The following is a 23,573-nucleotide window of genomic DNA, read 5'->3' as shown; positions in this document are numbered from 1 at the left end:
CTTTTCTAAGCGCTGATAATGATGGTATTTATTAAGCGTTTACTATGTGCAAAGCACTGTTCTAAGCACTGGGGAGGTTCATTCATTCTTTCATTCATTCATTCACTCATTCATTCATTCATTCATTCATTTTCTGGGCTTCAGTTCCCTCATCTGTAAAATGGGGATTAAGATGTGAGCCCCCCGTGGGACAACCTGATCACCTTGTAACCTCCCCAGCGCTTAGAACAGTGTTTTGCACATAGTAAGCGCTTAACAAATACCAATATTATTATTATTATTATTATTATTGTTATTATTATTATTACAAGGTGATCAGGTTGTCCCATGGGGGGCTCACAGTCTTAATAATAATAATGGTGTTTGTTAAGTGCTTACTATGGGCAAAGCACTGTTCTAAGCACTGGGGGGATACCAGGTGATCAGATTGTCCCACATGGAGCTCACACTCTTAATCCCCATTTTCCAGATGAGGGAACTGAGGCACAGAGAAATGAAGTGACTTGCCCAAAGTCACACAGCTGACAATTGGCAGAGCAGGGATTTGAACCCATGACCTCTGAATCCAAAGCCCGGGCTCTTTCCACTGAGCCACGCTGCTTCTCAATCCCAACTTGCGCAAAGTCACACAGCTGACAATTGGCGGAGCCGGGATTTGAACCCATGACCTCTGACTCCAAAGCCCGGGCTCTTTCCACTGAGTCACGCTGCTTCTCAATCCGAACTTGCCCAAAGTCACACAGCTGACAATCGGCAGAGCCGGGATTTGAACCCATGACCTCTGACTTCAAAGCCCGGGCTCTTTCCACTGAGTCACGCTGTTTCTCAACCCAACTTGCCCAAAGTCACACAGCTGACAATTGGCAGAGCCGGGATTTGAACCCATGACCTCTGACTCCAAAGCCCGGGCTCTTTCCACTGAGCCACGCTGCTTCTCAATCCCAACTTGCCCAAAGTCACACAGCTGACAATCGGCAGAGCCAGGATTTGAACCCATGACCTCTGACTTCAAAGCCCGGGCTCTTTCCACTGAGTCACGCTGCTTCGTATCATTAAATAGATATCTTCCCTGGTATTTCTTGGGCACTTACTGTGTGCGGAGCTCTGTACTAAGTGCCTGGGAGAGTCCACTGTAGCAGAATTGGTTGACACATTCCTTGCCCACAAGGAGCTTCCAGTCTATTCATTCAATCGTATTTATTGAGCACTTACTGTGTGCAGAGCACTGTACTAAGCGCTTGGGAAGTACAAGTTGGCAACATACAGAGACGGTCCCTACCCAACAGCGGGCCCACAGCAGCGTGGCTCAGTGAAAAGATCCCGGGCTTTGGAGTCAGAGGTCACGGGTTCAAATCCCGGCCCCGCCACTTATCAGCTGTGTGACTTCGGGCAAGTCACTTCACTTCTCTGGGCCTCAGTTCCCTCATCTGGAAAATGGGGATGAAGACTGTGAGCCCCCCGGGGGACAACCTGATCACCTTGTAACCTCCCCGGCGCTTAGAACAGTGCTTTGCACATAGTAAGCGCTTAATAAATGCCATCATTAGTATTATTATTAGAGGGAGCCGCTCCCCAGTCAATTGGTCCTATTTACTGAGCACTTGCAGAGTGCTTGGGAGAGTCCAATCCAACAATAAACAGACACATTCCCGGCCCACCACGAGCTCAAGGTCTGGAGTTTCACTCGGCCAGGGTGGAAGAGGAGGGGGCTGGGGCCAGGATCGTCCCAGATCCTCACAGCGCTCAGTACATAGTAAGCACCGAGGCAACCCCATGACATTTCTGGTTGGGCTTCAGCTGCAGGGGACCCTGCGCGTCATCCTGGAGCCCCTGCTCATCGACAAGCCGTTCCTGGGGGCCGTCACCATTTTCTTCCTCCAGAAACCGGTGAGAGGCCTTCCCCAAGGGGCGGGAGGCGCTCAGAAAATGGGACAGAGGACGGAAATCGGGCGGCGGGCCGGGCGGGAATCCGGCAGCGGGCCTACGTGGATTTGGGCGCGGGATCCTGGGTGGGGATACGGAATCTGGGGCGTCCCCTTGGCCCGGTTCCCGGACTGAACCGGAGCATCTGTCCCTCCCAGCATCTGGAGATCAACTGGACAGGCCTGACCAACTTTTTGGACGCTCCTGGAATCAAGTAAGGGTTGACGGGGATGGGGAGGACCGAGGATCGGGAGAAGGGAATGGGGAAGTGGGGGGTCAAGGGATGGAGAAAGGAGGTCGGAGGAGGGGGGACGGAGGTGGAGGAGGGGAGGTGGGAACCATTCATTCATTCAATCGCATTTATTGAGCGCTTAATGTGTGCGGAGCACTGTACTGAGCGCTTGGGAAGTACAGTTCGGCAACAAATAGAGACAATCCGTGCCCGCATGGGCTCACAGTCTGGGAGACAGACATCAAAATAAGTAAACGGGCATCAGCAGCATCGTTACAAATGAATGGAATTATAGATATAATCACATCATTACAGTGCTCTGCACACAGTAAGCGCTCCATAAGGACGATTGAAGGAATCGTTGCTAAAATAAATAGAATTATAATTATAAATGTGTACATACAGACACAAGTGCTGCGGGGTGGGGGTAGGACAAAGGGAGGAAAGGGCGGATCTTGGGAATGTTGCGGAGCTGAGACCGGCAGGTTTTGGTGACGGCTTGGATGTGAGGGGTGAAGGAGAGAGCGGAGTCGAGGATGACACCGAGGTTGCGGGCTTGGGAGACGGGAAGGATGGTAGTGCCGTCAACAGGGATGGGAAAGTCAGGGAGAGGACAAGGTTTGGGAGGGAAGGCAAGGAGCTCAGTCTTCGACATGTTGAGCTTTAGGTGGCGGGCGGACATCCAGATGGAGATGTCCTGAAGGCAGGAGGAGATACGAGCTTGGAGGGAGGGAGAGAGAGCAGGGGCAGAGATGGAGATTTGGGTGTCATCAGCGTAGAGACGATAGTTGAAGCCGTGGGAGCGAATGAGGTCACCAAGGGAGTAGGTGTAGATGGAGAACAGAAGGGGACCAAGAACTGACCCTTGAGGAACCTCTACAGTAAGGGGATGGGATCCGGACGAGGAGCCCGCGAAGGAGACGGAGAATGAACGGCCGGAGAGATAAGAGGAGAACCGGGAGAGGACGGAGTCAGTGAAGCCAAGGTCGGATAGCGTGTTGAGGAGAAGGGGGTGGGCCACAGTGTCGAAGGCAGCTGAGAGGTAGAGGAGGATTAGGACAGAGTAGGAGCCGTTGGATTTGGTAATCAATCAATCAATCAATCAATCGTATTTATTGAGCGCTTACTATGTGCAGAGCACTGGACTAAGCGCTTGGGAAGTACAAATTGGCATCACATAGAGACAGTCCCTACCCAACAGTGGGCTCACAGTCTAAAAGGGGGAGACAGAGAACAGAACCAAACATACCAACAAAATAAAATAAGTAGGATAGAAATGTACAAGTAAAATAAATAAATAAATAAGAGAGGGACATCATTTGAGAGGGCGGTTTCGGTGGAGCGGAGGGGCCGGAAGCCAGGTTGGAGGGCCTCCAGGAGGGAGTTGGAGGAGAGGAACTCGGGGCAGCGAGTGTGGTCCCTTTTAGACTGTGAGCCCACTGTTGGGTAGGGACTGTCTCTATATGTTGCCAATTTGTACTTCCCAAGCGCTTAGTACAGTGCTCTGCACATAGTAAGCGCTCAATAAATACGATTGATTGATTGATTGATTGGTCCCACTGTGAGACTGTGAGCCCACTGTTGGGTCGGGACTGTCTCTATATGTTGCCAATTTGTACTTCCCAAGTGCTTAGTCCAGTGCTCTGCACCTAGTAAGCGCTCAATAAATACGATTGATTGATTGATTGATTGATTGGTCCCACTGTGAGACTGTGAGCCCACTGTTGGGTAGGGACTGTCTCTATGTGTTGCCAATTTGTACTTCCCAAGCGCTTAGTCCAGTGCTCTGCACATAGTAAGCACTCAATAAATGCGATTGATTGATTGATTGATTGGTCCCACTGTGAGACTGTGAGCCCACTGTTGGGTCGGGACTGTCTCTATATGTTGCCAATTTGTACTTCCCAAGCGCTTAGTCCAGTGCTCTGCACATAGTAAGCGCTCAATAAATACGATTGATTGATTGATTGATTGATTGGTCCCACTGTGAGACTGTGAGCCCACTGTTGGGTAGGGACTGTCTCTATGTGTTGCCAATTTGTACTTCCCAAGCGCTTAGTCCAGTGCTCTGCACATAGTAAGCGCTCAATAAATACGATTGATGATGATGGTCGACTTGCTCCAGGAGTTTGGAAAGGAAGGGGAGGAGGGAAATGGGGTCATAATAATAATAATAATGGCATTTATTAAATGCTTACTATGTGCAAAGCACTGTTCTAAGCACTGGGGAGGTTACAAGGTCATCAGGTTGTCCCACGGCGGGCTCACAGTCTTTATCCCCATTTTACAGATGAGGGAACTGAGGCCCAGAGAAGGGATGAGGCTTGCCCAAAGTCACCCAGCTGACAATTGGCGGAGCCGGGATTTGAACCCGTGACCTCTGACTCCAAAGCCCGGGCTTTTTCCACTGAGCCACGAATCCCCCAAAAGGTGAAAGGTGGGAGGCAGCATGGCCTAGTGGCTAGAGCCCGAGCCTCAGAGTCAGAGGTCATGGGTTCTAATCCTGGCTCTGCCACTTGCCAGCTTTGTGACCTTGGGCAGTGATAATAATAATTATAATGATGGCATTTATTAAGCGCTTACTAGCTGCAAAGCACTGTTCTAGGCACTGGGGAGGTTACAAGGTAATCAGGTTATCCCGCGGGGGGCTCACAGTCTTCATCCCCATTTTCCAGATGAGGGAACTGAGGCCCAGACAATGGGCGGAGCCGGGATTTGAACCCGTGACCTCTGACTCCAAAGCCCGGGCTCTTTCCACTGAGCCACGCTGCTTCTCGTAACTGGAGGGGGCAATGGGGTCAAGGGAGAGTATTTTTAGGATGGGGGAGATGTGGTCATGTTTGAAGGCAGAGGGGAAGAAGACCAGGTGATTGATTGATTCTAGACTGTAAGCCCACTGTTGGGTAGGGACCGTCTCTATATGTTGCCAACTTGGACTTCCCAAGCGCTTAGTACAGTGCTCTGCACACAGTAAGCGCTCAATAAATACGATTGAATGAATGAATTTGTTAAGCGCTTACTACGTGCAAAGCACTGTTCGAAGCGCCGGGGAGGTTACAAGGTGATCGGGTTGTCCCAGGGGGGGCTCCCAGTCTTCATCCCCATTTTCCAGATGAGGGAACTGAGGCCCAGAGAAGTGAAGTGACTTGCCCAAAGTCACCCAGCTGACAAGTGGTGGAGCCGGGATTTGAATCCATGACCTCTGACTCCGTGCTCTTTCCACTGAGCCACGCTGTTAAGAACTTACTACTACTACTACTAATAATAATGATGGCATTTATTAAGCGCTTACTATGTGCAAAGCCCTGTTCTAAGCGCTGGGGAGGTTCCAAGGTGATCAGGTTGTCCCACGGGGGGTTCACAGTCTTCATCCCCATTTTCCAGATGAGGGAACTGAGGCCCAGAGAAGTGAAGTGACTTGCCCAAAGTCACCCAGCTGACAAGTGGTGGAGCTGGGATTTGAACCCACGACCTCTGACTCCAAAGTCCGTGCTCTTTCCACTGAGCCACGCTGTTAAGCACTTACTACTACTACCACTACTACTACTAATAATAATAATGATGATGGCATTTATTAAGCGCTTACTATGTGCAAAGCACTGTTCTAAGCACTCAATAAATACGATTGAATGAATGAATGAATAAATGAATTGATTCGTTCATTCAATCGTATTTATTGAGCGCTTCCTGTGTGCAGAGCACTGGACTAAGCGCTTGGGAGAGTCCAGCAGAACAATAAACAGGCACATTTCCTGTCCACTGTGAGCTCACAGTCTACAGAAGCAGCCTGGCTCAGTGGGTAGAGCCCATCATCAATCATCAATCATATTTATTGAGCGCTTACTGTGTGCAGAGCACTGGACTAAGCGCTTGGGAAGGACCAATTGGCAACATATAGAGACAGTCCCTGCCCAACAGTGGGCTCACAGTCTAAAAGACTGACTGCCCAGGCGTGGCAGTCAGAAGGTCGTGGGTTCTAATCCTGCCGCCGCCACTTGTCTACTGTGTGACTTTGGGCAAGTCGCTCCACTTCTCTGGACCTCAGTCCCCTCCTCTGGAAAATGGGGACGGAGACTGCGAGCCCCAAGTGTGCCTCACCTGATTTGTTTGCATCCACCCCAGTGCTTAGTACAGTGCCTGGTGCATAGTAAGCGCTTATCCTTCCTCTCCCCCTCCTCCCCCTCCGCCTTACCTCCTTTCCTTCCCCACAGCACCTGTATATATGTATATATGTTTGCATTTATTACTCTATTTATTTATTCTACTTATACATATCTATTCTATTTATTTTATTTTGTTAATATGTTTGGTTTTGTTCTCTGTCTCCCTCTTCTAGACTGTGAGCCCACTGTTGGGTGGGGACCGTCTCTATATGTTGCCAACTTGGACTTCCCAAGCGCTTAGTACAGTGCTCTGCACACAGTAAGCGCTCAATAAATACGATTGATTAACAAATACCACAGTTATTATTATTATTATTATTATTATTATTATTATTATTATAGGATAGGGGAAGGGAGATGGAGGCCGGAAGGTGCGGGGTGGAAGGCAGAGGTCGGTGGGAGGTTGAGGGGCAGAGGATGGGGAATCATCATCATCATCATCAATCGTATTTATTGAGCGCTTACTATGTGCAGAGCACTGTACTAAGCGCTTGGGAAGTACAAATTGGCAACATATAGAGGCAGTCCCTACCCAAAGACAGGGGCAGGGGGTGGGCGGGCAGTTTTCCAGTGAAATTCCAGGATGCCAGGCAGGGGGAACAACCAATCCCTCTGTGGGGGCTCTGCAGCTTCCCCCCATCTTCCCCCACCTCCATTCCCCCCATTCTCCCCCACTGAAAGAATAATAATAATAATAATTCATTCATTCATTCAATCGTATTTATTGAGCGCTTACTGTGTGCAGAGCACTGTACTAAGCACTTGGGAAGTCCAAGTCGGCAAAATATAGAGATGGTCCCTACCCAACAGTGGGCTCACAGTCTATAATAATAATGATAATGGCATTTATTAAGCACTCATTATGTGCAAAGCACTGTTCTAAGCAATCAATCAATCAATCGTATTTATTGAGCTCTTACTGTGTGCAGAGCACTGTACTAAGCGCTTGGGAAGTACAAGTTGGCAACACCTAGAGACGGTCCCTATTCATTCATGCATTCATTCAATCATATTTATTGAGCGCTCACTGTGTGCAGAGCACTGGACTAAGCGCTTGGGAAGTCCAAGTCGGCAAAATATAGAGATGGTCCCTACCCAACAGTGGGCTCACAGTCTATAATAATAATGATAATGGCATTTATTAAGCACTCATTATGTGCAAAGCACTGTTCTAAGCAATCAATCAATCAATCGTATTTATTGAGCTCTTACTGTGTGCAGAGCACTGTACTAAGCGCTTGGGAAGTCCAAGTTGGCAACACCTAGAGACGGTCCCTATTCATTCATGCATTCATTCAATCATATTTATTGAGCGCTTACTGTGTGCAGAGCACTGTACTAAGCGCTTGGGAAGTCCAAGTTGGCAAGATATAGAGACGGTCCCTACCCAACAGTGGGCTCACAGTCTATAATAATAATGATAATGGCATTTATTAAGCGCTCATTATGTGCAAAGCACTGTTCTAAGCAATCAATCAATCAGTCGTATTTATTGAGTGCTTACTGTGTGCAGAGCACTGTACTAAGCGCTTGGGAAGTACAAGTTGGCAACATATAGAGACAGTCCCTACCCAACAGTGGGCTCACAGTCTAAAAGAAAATTGAGGGCGCTGTGAGCAGGATTCGAACCTGCGCGGGGAGACCCCATTGGATTTTGAGTCCAACGTCTTAACCACTCGGCCATCACAGCCACGCGCTGGGGAGGTTACAAGGTAATCAAGTTGTCCCATGGGGGGCTCACAGTCTTCATCCCCATTTTCCAGACGAGGGAACTGAGGCCCAGAGAAGTGAAGTGACTTGCCCAAAGTCACCCAGCTGACAATTGGTGGAGGTGGGATTTGAACCCATGGCCTCTGACTCCAAAGCCCGGGCTCTTTCCACTGAGCCACGCTGTTCTAAGCGCTGGGGAGGTTACAAGGTAATCAGGTTATCCCACGGGGGGCTCACAGTCTTCATCCCCATTTTCCAGATGAGGTCACCGAGGCCCAGAGAAGTGAAGTGACTTGCCCAAAGTCACCCAGCTGACAATTGGTGGGGGTGGGATTTGAACCCATGGCCTCTGACTCCAAAGCCCGGGCTTTTTCCACTTAGCCACGAGTCCCCCAAAATGTGAAAGGTGGAAGGCAGCATGGCCTAGTGTCTAGAGCCCGAGCCTCAGAGTCAGAGGTCATGGGTTCTAATCCTGCCTCTGCCACTTGCCAGCTTTGTGACCTTGGGCAGTAATAATAATAATTATAATGATGGCATTTATTAAGCGCTTACTAGCTGCAGAGCACTGTTCTAGGCGCTGGGGAGGCTTCGAGGTGATCAGGTTGTCCCAAATGGGGCTCAAAGTCTTCAACCCCATTTTCCAGATGAGGGAACTGAGGCCCAGAGAAGTGAAGTGACTTGCCCAAAGTCACCCAGCTGCCAATTGGCAGAGGTGGGATTTGAACCCGTGGCCTCTGACTCCAAAGCCCGGGCTCTTTCCACTGAGCCAGATTGCTTCTCTGCAAGATTTGCTTGGATCCACCCCAGTGCTTAGTACAGTGCTTGGCACACAGTAAGCACATAACAGACACCACAATAATAATAATAATGATAATGGCATTTATTAAGCGCTTACTATGTGCAAAGCACTGTTCTAAGCGCTGGGGAGGTTACAAGGTGACCAGGTGGTCCCCCGGGAGGCTCACAGTCTTCATCCCCATTTCACAGACAAGGTAACTGAGGCCCAGAGAAGTCAAGTGACTTGCCCGAAGTCACCCAGCTGACAAGTGGCAGAGCCGGGATTCGAACCCATGACCTCCGACTCCAAAGCCCGGGCTGTTTTCCACTGAGCCACGCTGCTTCTCTATAATGTTGGGATTTGTTAAGCGCTTACTATGTGCAAAGCACTGTACTAAGCGTTGGGGGGAACACAAGGAGATGAGGTTGTCCCATGTGGGGCTCACAGTCTTAATCCACATTTTACAGACGAGGGAACTGAGGCACAGAGAAGTAAAGTGACTTGCCCAAGGTCACACAGCAGACATGTGGGGGAGGCGGGATTCGAACCCATGACCTCCGACTCCCAAGCCCGCGCTCTTTCCACTGAGCCACGCTGCTTCTCTAAACTGCTTCTCTTTATAAATTATCACTTTATTTCTCTGTGCCTCAGTTACCAAATCTGGGTAATGGGGATTGAGGCGTAAGCTTGTATCCACCCCAGCGCTTAGAACAGTGCCTGGCACATTCATTCATTCATTCATTCAGTCGTATTTATTGAGCGCTTACTGTGTGCAGAGCACTGTACTAAGCGCTTGGGAAGTACTTCAATCGCATTTATTGAGCGCTTACTGTGTGCAGAGCACTGGACTAAGCGCTTGGGAAGTACTTCAATCGCATTTATTGAGCGCTTACTGTGTGCAGAGCACTGTACTAAGCGCTTGGGAAGTACAAGTTGGCAACATATAAAGACGGTCTCTACCCAACAGCGGGCTCACAGTCTAGAAGGGCACATAGTAAGCGCCGAAGCAGCGTAGCTCGGTGGAAAGAGCCCGGGCTTTGGAGTCAGAGGTCATGGGTTCGAATCCCGACTCTGCCAATTGTCAGCTGTGTGTCTTTGGACAAGTCACTTCACTTCTCTGGGCCTCACTTACCTCATCTGTAAAATGGGGATTAAGATTGTGAGCCCCCCGTGGGACAACCTGATCACCTTGTAACCTCCCCAGCGCTTAGAACAGTGCTTTGCATCATCATCATCATCATCAGTCGTATTTATTGAGCGCTTACTATGTGCAGAGCACTGTACTAAGCGCTTGGGAAGTACAAATTGGCAACCTATAGAGACAGTCCCTACCCAACAGTGGGCTCACAGTCTAAAAGGGGGAGACAGAGAACAAAATCAAACATACTAACAAAATAAAATAAATAGAATAGATATGTAATATTCTGGGCCTCAGTTACCTCATCTGTAAAATGGAGATTAAGATTGTGAGCCCCCCGTGGGACAACCTGATCACCTTGTAACCTCCCCAGCGCTTAGAACAGTGCTTTGCACATAGTAAGCGCTTAGTAAATGCCATTATTATTATTATTAATAAATACCATTTTTAAAAAACCCCTGTTCTCCCTCTTACTTAAACCTTGAGTCCCATGTGGGACAGAGACTCTATCTGACTTGATTGTCTTGTATCTGCCCCAGTGCTTAGCACATAGTAAGTGCTTAACAAATATGGCTATTATTATTATCATTGTTATTGTATATTAATGATGATGATATTTGTTAAGCACTCACTACGTGCCGGCCACTGTTCTAAGTGCTGGGGTAGATACAAGGTAATCAGATTGTCCCACATAGGGTTCACAGTCTTCATCCCCATTTTCCAGATGAGGTAATTGAGGCACAGAGAAGCAGCGTGGCTCAGTGGAAAGAGCCCGGGTTTTGGAGTCAGAGGTCTTGGGTTCAAATCCCGGCTCCGCCAATTGTCAGCTGGGTGAATTTGGGCAAGTCACTTCATCATCATCATCAATCGTATTTATTGAGCGCTTACTGTGTGCAGAGCACTGTACTAAGCACTTCACTTCTCTGGGCCTCAGTTCTCTCATCTGTAAAATGGGGATTAAGACCGTAAGCCCCCCCGGGGGACAGCCGGATCACTTTGTAACCTCCCCAGCGCTTAGAACAGTGCTTTGCACATAGTAAGCGCTTAATAAATGCCATTATTATTATTATAGAGAAGTGAAGTGACTTGCCCAAGGTCACGCAGCAGAGAGGTGGCGGCGCAGGATTAGAACCCACGTCCTCTGATTCCCAGGCCTGGGCTCTTGCCACAAGGCCACAGCAAAGTGCCGGCGCTTAGAACAGTGCTTGACACCAAGTAAGCACTTAAAAAATGCCGTCATTTTGTCAGCTGTGTGACTTTGGGCAAGTCCCTTCACTTCTCTGGGCCTCAGTTCCCTCATCTGGAAAATGGGGATGAAGACTGTGAGCCCCCCGTGGGACAACCTGATCACCTCGTAACCTCCCCAGCGCTTAGAACAGTGCTTTGCACGTAGGAAGCGCTTAATAAATGCCATCATTATTATTATCATCTGATAATATTATCAGATTATATGTTATATATATTAATATTATCAGATAATCAGATTATGATAATCAATCAATCATATTTATTGAGCACTTACTGTGTGCAGAGCACTGTGCTCAGCGCTTGGGAAGTACAAGTTGGCAACATATACAGTCCCTACCCAACAGATAATAATATTATTATCTGAACATAATAATAATAATCTTATCTGTTAAGTGCTTAACTATATGGCAGGCACTGTATTAAGCGCCGAAACGAAAATGAGCCATCTTCCCATACCGGGAGTCGAACCCGGGCCGCCTGGGTGAAAACCAGGAATCCTGACCGCTAGACCATATGGGAAGGCCGGATGGGAAAGATTATATATAGTTATTAATGATGACGGCGGTGACGATGATGATTTTAAGATTGAGTCATTCATTCAATCGTATTTATTGAGCGCTTACCGTGTGCAGAGCACTGTACTAAACGCTTGGGAAGTACAAGTTGGCAACATATAGAGACGGTCTCACCGTCTAGAAGGGGGAGACGGACAACCTAGTTCGAGGTTGGCCTTTGCTTGCTTGCCAATCCCCCAAGAACTGGAGCGTGGCTCAGTGGAAAGAGCCCGGGCTTTGGAGTCAGGGGTCACGGGTTCGAATCCTGGCTCCGCCACATGTCTGCTGTGTGACCTTGGGCAAGCTACTTAACTTCTCTGAGCCTCAGTGACCTCATCTGTAAAATGGGGATGAAGACTGTGAGCCCCACATGGGACAACCTGATCACTTTGTATCTCCCCCAGTGCTTTGCGCTTAACAAATGCCAATATTATTATTATTCTCTGAGCCTCAGTTACCTCATCTGTAAAATGGGGATGAAGACTGTGAGCCCCACATGGGACAACCTGATCACCATGTATCTCCCCCAGTGCTTAGAACAGTGCTTTGCACAGAGTAAGCGCTTAACAAATGCCAATATTATTATTATTATTATTCTCTGAGCCTCAGTTACCCCATCTGTAAAATGGGGATGAAGACTGTGAGCCCCACATGGGACAACCTGATCACCATGTATCTCCCCCAGCGCTTAGAACAGTGCTTTGCACAGAGTAAGTGCTTAACAAATGCCAATATTATTATTAGTAGTAGTACTATTCTCTGAGCCTCAGTTACTTCATCTGTAAAATGGGGATTAAGACTGTGAGCCCCACATGGGACAACATAATCACTTTGTATCCCCCCAGCGCTTAGAACAGTGCTTTGCACACAGTAAGCGCTTAACAAATGCCAATATTATTATTATTATTATTATTGTTATTATTATTATTATTATTATTATTATTATTATTCTCTGAGCCTCAGTTACCTCATCTGTAAAATGGAGATGAAGACTGTGAGCCCCACATGGGACAACCTGATCACCATGTATCTCCCCCAGTGCTTAGAACAGTGCTTTGCACATAGTAAGCACTTAACAAATGCCAATATTATTATCATTATTATCATTATTATTATTATTCTCTGAGCCTTAGTTACTTCATCTGTAAAATGGGGATGAAGACTGTGAGCCCCACATGGGACAACCTGATCACTTTGTATCCCCCCCCCCAGCGCTTAGAACAGTGCTTTGCACATAGTAAGCGCTTAAAAAACTCTAACTCTAAGCACTGCTCAGAGAAGCAGTGTGGCTCAGTGGAAAAGAGCCCGGGCTTTGGAGTCAGAGGTCATGGGTTCAAATCCTGCCCCGCCCATTGTCAGCTGTGTGACTTTGGGCAAGTCATTTCACTTCTCTGGGCCTCAGTTCCCTCATCTGTAAAATGGGGGTGAAGACTGTGAGCCCCACGGGGGACAACCTGATCACCTTGTATCCTCCCCAGCTCTTAGAACAGTGCTTTGCACAGAGTAAGCGCTTAACAAATGCCAATATTATTATTATTCTTATTCTCTGAGCCTCAGTGACCTCATCTGTAAAATGGGGATGAAGACTGTGAGCCCCATGGGGGACAACCTGATCACCTTGTATCCTCCCCAGCGCTTAGAACTGTGCTTTGCACAGAGTAAGTGCTTAACAAATGCCAATATTATTATTATTATTATTATCATTATTATTATTATTATTATTATTATTATTATTATTATTCTCTGAGGCTCAGTGACCTCATCTGTAAAATGGGGATGAAGACTGTGAGCCCCACGGGGGACAACCTGATTGCCTTGTATCCTCCCCAGCGCTTAGAACAGTGCTTTGCACAGAGTAAGCACTTAACAAATGCCAATATTATTATTATTCTCTGAGCCTCCGGTCCCTCATCTGTAAAATGGGGCTGAAGACTGTGAGCCCCACGGGGGACAACCTGATCACCTTGTATCCTCCCTAGTACTTAGAACAGTGCTTTGCACAGAGTAAGCGTTTAACAAATGCCAATATTATTATTCTTATTCTCTGAGCCTCAGCTCCCTCATCTGTAAAATGGGGATGAAGACTGTGAGCCCCACGGGGGACAACCTGATCACTTTGTATCCCCCCGCAGCGCTTAGAACAGTGCTTTGCACAGAGTAAGCGCTTAACAAATGCCAATATTATTATTATTCTTATTCTCTGAGCCCCCGTTCCCTCATCTGTAAAATGGGGATGAGGACTTTGAGCCCCACGGGGGACAACCTGATCACCTTGTATCCTCCCCAGCGCTTAGAACAGTGCTTTGCACAGAGTAAGCGCTTAACAGATGCCAATATTATTATTATTATTATTATTATTATTATTATTATTATTATTATTCTCTGAGCCTCAGTTCCCTCATCTGTAAAATGAGGATGAGGACTGTGAGCCCCACGGGGGACAACCTGATCACCTTGTATCCTCCCCAGCTCTTAGAACAGTGCTTGGCACATAGCAAGCGCTTAACAAATACCCAAATTATTATTATTATTATTAATTAACAATAATAACAATAACAATTAATAAATTTGTTAATTTATTATGATGTTGCCAATCTGTACTTCCCAAGCGCTTAGTACAGTGCTCTGCACATAGTAAGCGCTCAATAAATACGACTGATGATGATGATGATGATTAACAAATGCCAACTTTATCATTATTATTATTATTATTATTAACTGTAAAGCCTAATATGAGAGGGCCTTGTTACCCAAGGGACACGGAGGGTGGGAGGGGGACCTCTTTTAACGTTGGCATTTGTTAAGCGCTTACTACGTGCCAAGCACTGTTCTAAGCGCTGGGGGGGGGATACAAAGCGATCAGGTTGTCCCCCGTGGGGCTCACAGCCTTCACCCCCATTTTCCAGATGAGGTCACTGAGGCTCAGAGAAGTGAAGCGACTTGCCCCAGGTCACCCAGCAGACACGCGGCGGAGCCGGCATTCGAACCCGTGACCTCCGGCTCCAAAGGCCGGGCTCTTTCCACTGAGCCACGCTGCTTCTGTTTTAGACTGCGAGCCCACTGTTGGGTAGGGACTGTTGCCAACTTGGACTTCCCAAGCGGTTAGTACAGCGCTCTGCACACAGTAAGCGCTCAATAAGTACGATTGATTGATTGATTGATGATTGATTGATTGGCTGTGTCCCCCCCCCGCAATCTCTCCGGCAGCGAGGTGACGGACGGTCTCATCGAGGACCTGATCGCGGCCCACCTGGTCCTGCCCAACCGGGTGACCGTGCCCGTCAAGAAGGGCCTGGACGTCGCCCGCCTCCGCTTCCCGCTGCCCTGCGTGAGTCCCGGGACGGTGGCGGGGCGGGAGAGGCGTCTAGACAGTACCACGGCCTACAAAGTAGCCCTCATGAGCGTTTACGCAGGATTCCCAGGCCCGTGTTTTAGCTTCTAGGCCGCGCTGCTTCTTGGACGACGCTAGGCCGGACGGGAAGGGGTGGGGGGCGGCCAATCATCATCATCAATCGTATTTATTGAGCGCTTACTGTGTGTGGGGCACTGTACTGAGCGCTTGGGAAGTACAAATTGGCAACATAGAGAGACAGTCCCTACCCAACAGTGGGCTCCAGGAGGCCTTCCCAGACTGAGCCCCCCCCCTCCATCCCCCCATCTTACCTCCTTCCCTTCCCCACAGCACCTGTATATATGTATATATGTTTGTATAGATTTTTTACTCTTTATTTATTTATTTTACTTGTACATTTCTATCCTATTTATTTTATTTTGTTGGTATGTTTGGTTCTGTTCTTCGTCTCCCCCTTTTAGACTGTGAGCCCACTGTTGGGTAGGGACTGTCTCTAGATGTTGCCAATTTGTACTTCCCAAGCGCTTAGTCCAGTGCTCTGCACACAGTAAGCGCTCAATAAATACGATTGATTGATTGATTGATTGATTGTACAGATTTATTACTCTATTTATTTATTTATTTTACTTGTACATTTCTATCCTATTTATTTTATTTTGTTGGTATGTTTGGTTCTGTTCTCCGTCTCCCCCTTTTAGACTGTGAGCCCACTGTTGGGTAGGGACGGTCTCTATGTGTTGCCAATTTGTACTTCCCAGGCGCTTAGTACAGTGCTCTGCACATAGTAAGCGCTCAATAAATACGATTGATTGATTGATTGATTGATTATACAGATTTATTACTCTATTTATTTATTTATTTTACTTGTACATATCTATCCTATTTATTTTATTTTGTTGGTATGTTTGGTTCTGTTCTCCGTCTCCCCCTTTTAGACTGTGAGCCCACTGTTGGGTAGGGACTGTCTCTATGTGTTGCCAATTTGTACTTCCCAAGCGCTTAGTCCAGTGCTCTGCACATAGTAAGCGCTCAATAAATACGATTGATTGATTGATTGATTGATTGTACAGATTTATTACTCTATTTATTCATTTATTTTACTTGTACATTTCTATCCTATTTATTTTATTCTGTTGGTATGTTTGGTTCTGTTCTCCGTCTCCCCCTTTTAGACTGTGAGCCCACTGTTGGGTAGGGACTGTCTCTATGTGTTGCCAATTTGTACTTCCCAAGCGCTTAGTACAGTGCTCTGCACATAGTAAGCGCTCAATAAATACGATTGATTGATTGATTGATTGCAACATATAGAGACGGTCCCTACCCAACAGTGGGCTCCAGGAGGCCTTCCCAAACTGAGCCCCTTCCTTCCTCTCCCCCTCGTCCCCCTCTCCATCCCCCCATCTTACCTCCTTCCCTTCCCCACAGCACCTGTACATATGGATATATGGTTGTACATATTTATTACTCTATTTATTTATTCATTTATTTATTTTACTTGTACATTTCTATCCTATTTATTTTATTTTGTTGGTATGTTTGGTTCTGTTCTCCGTCTCCCCCTTTTAGACTGTGAGCCCACTGTTGGGTAGGGACGGTCTCTATGTGTTGCCGATTTGTACTTCCCAAGCGCTTAGTCCAGTGCTCTGCACATAGTAAGCGCTCAATAAATACGAGTGATTGATTGATTGATTGATTGTACAGATTTATTACTCTATTTATTTTACTTGTACATTTCTATTCTATTTATTTTATTTTGTTGGTATGTTTGGTTCTGTTCTCCGTCTCCCCCTTTTAGACTGTGAGCCCACTGTTGGGTAGGGACTGTCTCTATGTGTTGTCAATTTGTACTTCCCAAGCGCTTAGTACAGTGCTCTGCACATAGTAAGCGCTCAATAAATACGATTGATTGATTGATTGATTGATTGTTTGGGCTCACAGTCTAAAAGGGGGAGATAAACTTGAGCGGCGGGAACCGGGGAAGTGTTGGAGGGGACCTGGGGGAGCAGCGGTGGGGGGAGACTGGGGGAGGGAAAAGCAATATAACAATAATAATCATCATCATCATCAATCGTATTTATTGAGCGCTTACTATGTGCAGGGCACTGTACTGAGCGCTTGGGAAGTACAAGTTGGCAACATATAGAGACAGTCCCTACCCGGCGATAGCATTGATTACGAGAAGCAGCGTGGCTCAGTGGAAAGAGCCCGGGCTTTGGAGTCACAGGTCACGGGTTCAAATCCCGGCTCTGCCAGCTGTGGGACTTTGGCCAGGTCACTTGACTTCTCTGGGCCTCGGTGACCGCATGTGGAAAATGGGGATGAAGGCCGTGAGCCCCCCGTGGGACAACCTGATCAATCAATCGTATTTATTGAGCGCTTACTATGTGCAGAGCGCTGTACTAAGCGCTTGAGCACTGATCGCCTGATCACCTCGTAACCTCCCCAGCGCTTAGAATGGTGCTTTGCACATAGTAAGCGCTTTCAGTGGAAAGAGCCCAGGTTTTGGAGTCACAGGTCACGGGTTCAAATCCCGGCTCCACCAACTGCCAGCTGTGGGACTTTGGCCAAGTCACTGGACTTCTCTGGGCCTCAGTGACCTCATGTGGAAAATGGGGATGCAGGCTGTGAGCCCCCCGTGGGACAACCTGATCAATCAATCGTATTTATTGAGCGCTTACTATGTGCAGAGCGCTGTACTAAGCGCTTGAGCACTGATCGCCTGATCACCTCGTAACCTCCCCAGCGCTTAGAACGGTGCTTTGCACATAGTAAGCGCTTTCAGTGGAAAGAGCCCAGGTTTTGGAGTCACAGGTCACGGGTTCAAATCCCGGCTCCGCCATCTGCCAGCTGTGGGACTTTGGCCAAGTCACTTGACTTCTCTGGGCCCCAGTGACCTCATCTGGAAAATGGGGATGAAGGCCGTGAGCCCCCCGTGGGACAACCTGATCAATCAATCAATCAATCAATCGTATTTATTGAGCGCTTACTATGTGCAGAGCGCTGTACTAAGCGCTTGAGCACTGATCACCTGATCACCTTGTAACCTCCCCAGCGCTTAGAACGGTGCTTTGCACGTAGTAAGCGCTTAATAAATGCCACTATTATTATTATTATTATGTGCAGAGCATCATAATAATAATAATGATGATGGCATTTTACCATGTGCAGAGCATCATAATAATAATGATGGCATTTATGAAGTGCTTACTCTAATTCGTTCATTCATTCATTCAATCGTATTTATTGAGCGCTTACTATGTGCAGAGCACTGGACTAAGTGCTTGGGAAGTCCAGTGCCAACCTTCTCACTGCCCCCCATCTCTTCTATCTCACCGTCGACCTCTCGCCCACGTCCTGCCTCTGTGCTTTGCACAGAGTAAGCGCTTAACAAATGCCAATATTATTATTATTATTATTATTATTATTATTATTCTCTGAGCCTCAGTGACCTCATCTGTAAAATGGGGATGAAGACTGTGAGCCCCACGGGGGACAACCTGATCACCTTGTATCCCCCCCAGCGCTTAAAACAGTTCTTTGCACATAGTAAGCGCTTAACAAATGCCAATATTATTATTATTATTCTTATTCTCTGAGCCTCAGTGACCTCATCTGTAAAATGGGGATGAAGACTGTGAGCCCCACGGGGGACAACCTGATCACCTTGTATCCCCCCCAGCGCTTAAAACAGTTCTTTGCACATAGTAAGCGCTTAACAAATGCCAATATTATTATTATTATTCTTATTCTCTGAGCCTCAGTGACCTCATCTGTAAAATGGGGATGAAGACTGTGAGCCCCACGGGGGACAACCTGATCACCTTGTATCCCCCCCAGAGCTTAAAACAGTTCTTTGCACATAGTAAGCGCTTAACAAATGCCAATATTATTATTATTATTCTTATTCTCTGAGCCTCAGTGACCTCATCTGTAAAATGGGGATGAAGACTGTGAGCCCCACGGGGGACAACCTGATCGCCTTGTATCCCCCCCAGAGCATAGAACAGTGCTTTGCACAGAGTAAGCGCTTAACAAATGCCAATATTATTATTATTCTCATTCTCCGAGCCTCAGTGACCTCATCTGTAAAATGGGGATGAAGACTGTGAGCCCCACGGGGGACAACCTGATCGCCTTGTATCCTCCCCAGCGCTTAGAACAGTGCTTTGCACAGAGTAAGTGCTTAACAAGTGCCAATATTATTATTATTCTTATTCTCTGAGCCTCAGTGACCTCATCTGTAAAATGGGGATGAAGACTGTGAGCCCCACGGGGGACAACCTGACCTGAGGGGTGGAACGCCCTCCCACCTCTAATAATAATAATAATAAAGGCAGTGAGCCCGCTGTTGGGTCGGGACCGTCTCTATATGTTGCCAACTTGGACTTCCCAAGCGCTTAGTACAGTGCTCTGCACAGAGGAAGCGCTCAATAAATACGATTGAATGAATGAATTTGTTAAGCGCTTACTACGTGCAAAGCACTGTTCTAAGCGCTGGGGAGGTTCCAAGGTGATCGGGTTGTCCCACGGGGGGCTCCCAGTCTTCATCCCCATTTTCCAGATGAGGGAACTGAGGCCCAGAGAAGTGAAGTGACTTGCCCAAAGTCACCCAGCTGACCAGTGGCGGAGCCGGGATTTGAACCCACGACCTCTGACTCCAAAGTCCGTGCTCTTTCCACTGAGCCACGCTGTTAAGCACTTACTACTATTACTACTACTACTACTACTACTACTACTACTACTACTACTACTACTACTACTACTACTACTACTACTACTACTACTACTACTAATAATAATAATAATAATAATAATGACATTTATTAAGCGCTTACTATGTGCCAAGCACTGTTCTAAGCACTGGGGAGGTTCCAAGGTGATCACGTTGTCCCACGGGGGGCTCCCAGTCTTCATCCCCATTTTCCAGATGAGGGAACTGAGGCCCAGAGAAGTGAAGTGACTCGCCCAAAGTCACCCAGCTGACAAGTGGCGGAGCCGGGATTTGAACCCACGACCTCTGACTCCAAAGTCCGTGCTCTGTCCACTGAGCCGCGCTGTTAAGCACTTACTACTACTACTACTACTACTAATAATAATAATAATGGCATTTATTAAGCCCTTACTATGTGCCAAGCACTGTTCTAAGCACTGGGGAGGTTCCAAGGTGATCAGGTTGTCCCACGGGGGGCTCCCAGTCTTCATCCCCATTTTCCAGATGAGGGAACTGAGGCCCAGAGAAGCGAAGTGACTTGCCCAAAGTCACCCAGCTGACCAGTGGCGGAGCCGGAATTTGAACCCACGACCTCTGACTCCAAAGTCCGTGCTCTTTCCACTGAGCCACGCTGTTAAGCACTTACTACTACTACTACTACTACTACTAATAATAATAATAATAATGGCATTTATTAAGCGCTTACTATGTGCCAAGCACTGTTCTAAGCACTGGGGAGGTTCCAAGGTGATCACGTTGTCCCACGGGGGCTCCCAGTCTTCATCCCCATTTTACAGATGAGGGAACTGAGGCCCAGAGAAGTGAAGTGACTTGCCCAAAGTCACCCAGCTGACCAGTGGCGGAGCCGGGATTTGAATCCATGACCTCTGACTCCGTGCTCTTTCCACTGAGCCACGCTGTTAAGCACTTACTACTACTAATAATAATGACGGCGTTTATTAAGCGCTTACTATGTGCAAAGCCCTGTTCTAAGCGCTGGGGAGGTTCCAAGGTGATCAGGTTGTCCCACGGCGGGCTCCCAGTCTTCATCCCCATTTTCCAGATGAGGGAACTGAGGCCCAGAGCAGTGAAGTGACTTGCCCAAAGTCACCCAGCTGACCAGTGGCAGAGCCGGGATTTGAACCCACGACCTCTGACTCCAAAGTCCGTGCTCTTTCCACTGAGCCACGCTGTTGAGCACTTACTACTACTACTACTACTACTACTCCTACTACTACTACTACTACTACTACTAATAATAATAATAATAATAATGATGGCATTTATTAAGCGCTTACTATGTGCCAAGCACTGTTCTAAGCGCTGGGGAGGTTCCAAGGTGATCAGGTTGTCCCACGGGGGGCTCCCAGTCTTCATCCCCATTTTCCAGATGAGGGAACTGAGGCCCAGAGAAGCGAAGTGACTTGCCCAAAGTCACCCAGCTGACCAGTGGCGGAGCCGGGATTTGAACCCACGACCTCTGACTCCAAAGTCCGTGCTCTTTCCACTGAGCCGCGCTGTTAAGCGCTTACTACACGCCAAGCACTGTTCTAAGCGCTGGGGTAGATGGCAGACGTGCGGGGGGCCTCCCTCCTCCCCACACGCCTCCGGCCTTGGGGTTGTCTGCAAATAAGCCGCGTGGTTCAGTGGAAAGAGCCCGGGCTTGGGAGTCCGAGGTCATGGGTTCGAATCCCGGCTCCGCCGCTTGTCAGCTGGGTCACCTCGGGCAAGCCACTTCACTTCTCTGGGCCTCAGTTCCCTCATCTGGAAAATGGGGATTAAGACTGTGAGCCCCCCGTGGGACAATCTCATCACCTTGTATCCCCCAGCGCTTAGAACAGTGCTTTGCACAGAATAAGCGCTTAAATACCATTATTATTATTATTACTATTATTATTACTATTATTATTATTATTATTATTATTATTATTATTATTATTATTAAATGCCTTGCGCCCACTGCTCAGACAGAGCATGCGAAGCCTCACTAACCAGGTCTTCTCTGTGTCTCCCGTGTGGTGTGTGCTTGTGTGTCCGTGTGCCTGCTGAGTGTCCTGTGTGGTTGCTGTTTATGTCTGCTGTGTGCGCTGCGGGTCCGCTCCGTGTTTGTGTATGTGCGCACACTGGACTGTGCGTGTCTGCTGTGTATTGTGCATGTCGGCCGTGTGTTGCGTTTGTTCTGCATGTGTGCACTCTGGGTGTCCTGTTTACTGTGTGGTTGTCGTTTGTGTCTGCTTTGGGCTGTGTGGGTCCGCTCTGGATTTGTGTATGTGTGCACACTGGACTCTATGTGTGTACGTGTGCATGCACACCGCGTGTCCTGTTTACTGCATGGTTGACGTTTGTGTCTGCTTTGGGCTGGTGTGTCCGCTCTGTATTTGTGTATGTGTGCACACTGGACTCTGTGTGTGTATGTGTGTGTCCTGTTTACTGTGTGGTTGCCATTTGTGTCTGCTTTGGGCTGGGTATGTCCGCTCTGTATTTGTGTATGTGTGCACACTGGACTGTGTGTGTGTATGTGTGTGTCCTGTTTACTGTGTGGTTGCCATTTGTGTCCCCTTTGGGCTGTTTGTGTCCGCTCTGTATTTGTGTATGTGTGCACACTGGACTCTGTGTGTGTATGTGTGTGTCTTGTTTACTGTGTGGTTGCCATTTGTGTCTCCTTTGGGCTGGGTGTGTCCGCTCTGCATTTGTGTTTGTGTGCACACTGGACTCTGTGTGTATATGTGTGTCCTGTTTACTGTGTGGTTGCCATTTGTGTCTCCTTTGGGCTGGGTGTATCCGCTCTGTATTTGTGTACGTGTGCATACTGGACTCTGTGTGTATCCTGTTAACTGTGTGGTTGCCATTTGTGTCTGCTTTGGGCTGTTTGTGTCTGCTCTGGATTTGTCTATGTGTGCACACTGGACTCTGTGTGTTTATGTGTGTGTCCTGTTTACTGTGTGGTTGCCATTTGTGTCCGCTTTGGGCTGTTTGTGTCCGCTCTGGATTTGTGTATGTGTGCACACTGTACTCTATGTGTGTATGTGTGTATCTTGTTTACTGTGTGGTTGCCATTTGTGTTCTCCTTTGGGCTGTTTGTGTCCGCTCTGGATTTGTGTATGTGTGCACACTGGACTCTGTGTGTATCCTGTTAACTGTGTGGTTGCCATTTGTGTCTCCTTTGGGCTGTGTGTGTCCACTCTGTGTATGTGTGCACACTGGACTCTGTGTGTGTATCTGTGTGTCCTGTTTACTGTGTGGTTGCCATTCGTGTCCCCTTTGGGCTGTTTGTGTCCGCTCTGTATTTGTGTATGTGTGCACACTGGACTCTGTGTGTGTATGTGTGTGCCCTGTTTACTGTGTGGTTGCTGCTTGTGTCCACTGTGTGTGTGTTTATGTGTGTGTGTGCACGCACACACACCGGGTGGGTTGACATGGGTGTGGATGATCTCTGTGTGTGTGTTTCTGTGTGTGTCCTGTTTACTGTGTGGTTGCCATTCATGTCTCCTTTGGGCTGTGTGTGTCCGCTCTGGATTTGTGTACGTGTGCACACTGGACTCTGTGTGTGTACATGTGTGTCCTGTTTTAACTGTGTGGTTGCTGCTTGTGTCCGGTGTGTGTGTGTGTGTGTTTGTGTGCACACACCGGGTGGGTTGGCATGGGTGTGGATGATCTCTGTGTGTGCGTTGTGTGTGCTGCTTACTCTATGGGTGCTGCTTGTGTCTGCTCTGTGCTGTGTGCTGTGTGTGTGTGTGTGTGCATGTGTGTGGGTGTGTACGTGT

At 47.8% G+C, this 23,573-nt stretch overlaps 1 protein-coding gene and 2 non-coding genes across 3 annotated transcripts in view; 1 reads left to right on the top strand and 2 right to left on the bottom strand.

Annotated features, from left to right (window-relative positions):
* Window positions 1–23,573, top strand: part of ESYT3 (extended synaptotagmin 3) — a 149,119-nt gene that overhangs the window by 59,911 nt on the left and 65,635 nt on the right. The window contains exons 6-8 of the mRNA XM_038752330.1: window positions 1,798–1,887; window positions 2,082–2,137; window positions 14,954–15,074. Of these exons, the coding sequence (XP_038608258.1) occupies window positions 1,798–1,887; window positions 2,082–2,137; window positions 14,954–15,074 (267 nt within the window). The remainder of the gene's footprint in view (window positions 1–1,797; window positions 1,888–2,081; window positions 2,138–14,953; window positions 15,075–23,573) is intronic.
* On the bottom strand, window positions 7,927–8,008 carry TRNAL-CAA. Its single transcript has one exon. It is a non-coding gene; the product is annotated as a tRNA-Leu (tRNA).
* TRNAE-UUC lies at window positions 11,640–11,711 on the bottom strand. The gene has a single exon. It is a non-coding gene; the product is annotated as a tRNA-Glu (tRNA).

This window comes from Tachyglossus aculeatus, chromosome 1 (assembly GCF_015852505.1).
Source record: "Tachyglossus aculeatus isolate mTacAcu1 chromosome 1, mTacAcu1.pri, whole genome shotgun sequence".
Lineage (NCBI taxonomy): Eukaryota > Metazoa > Chordata > Mammalia > Monotremata > Tachyglossidae > Tachyglossus > Tachyglossus aculeatus.
The sequence above is the reverse complement of the archived record's forward strand: the minus strand, read 5'-3'. Positions and strand labels throughout refer to the sequence as shown.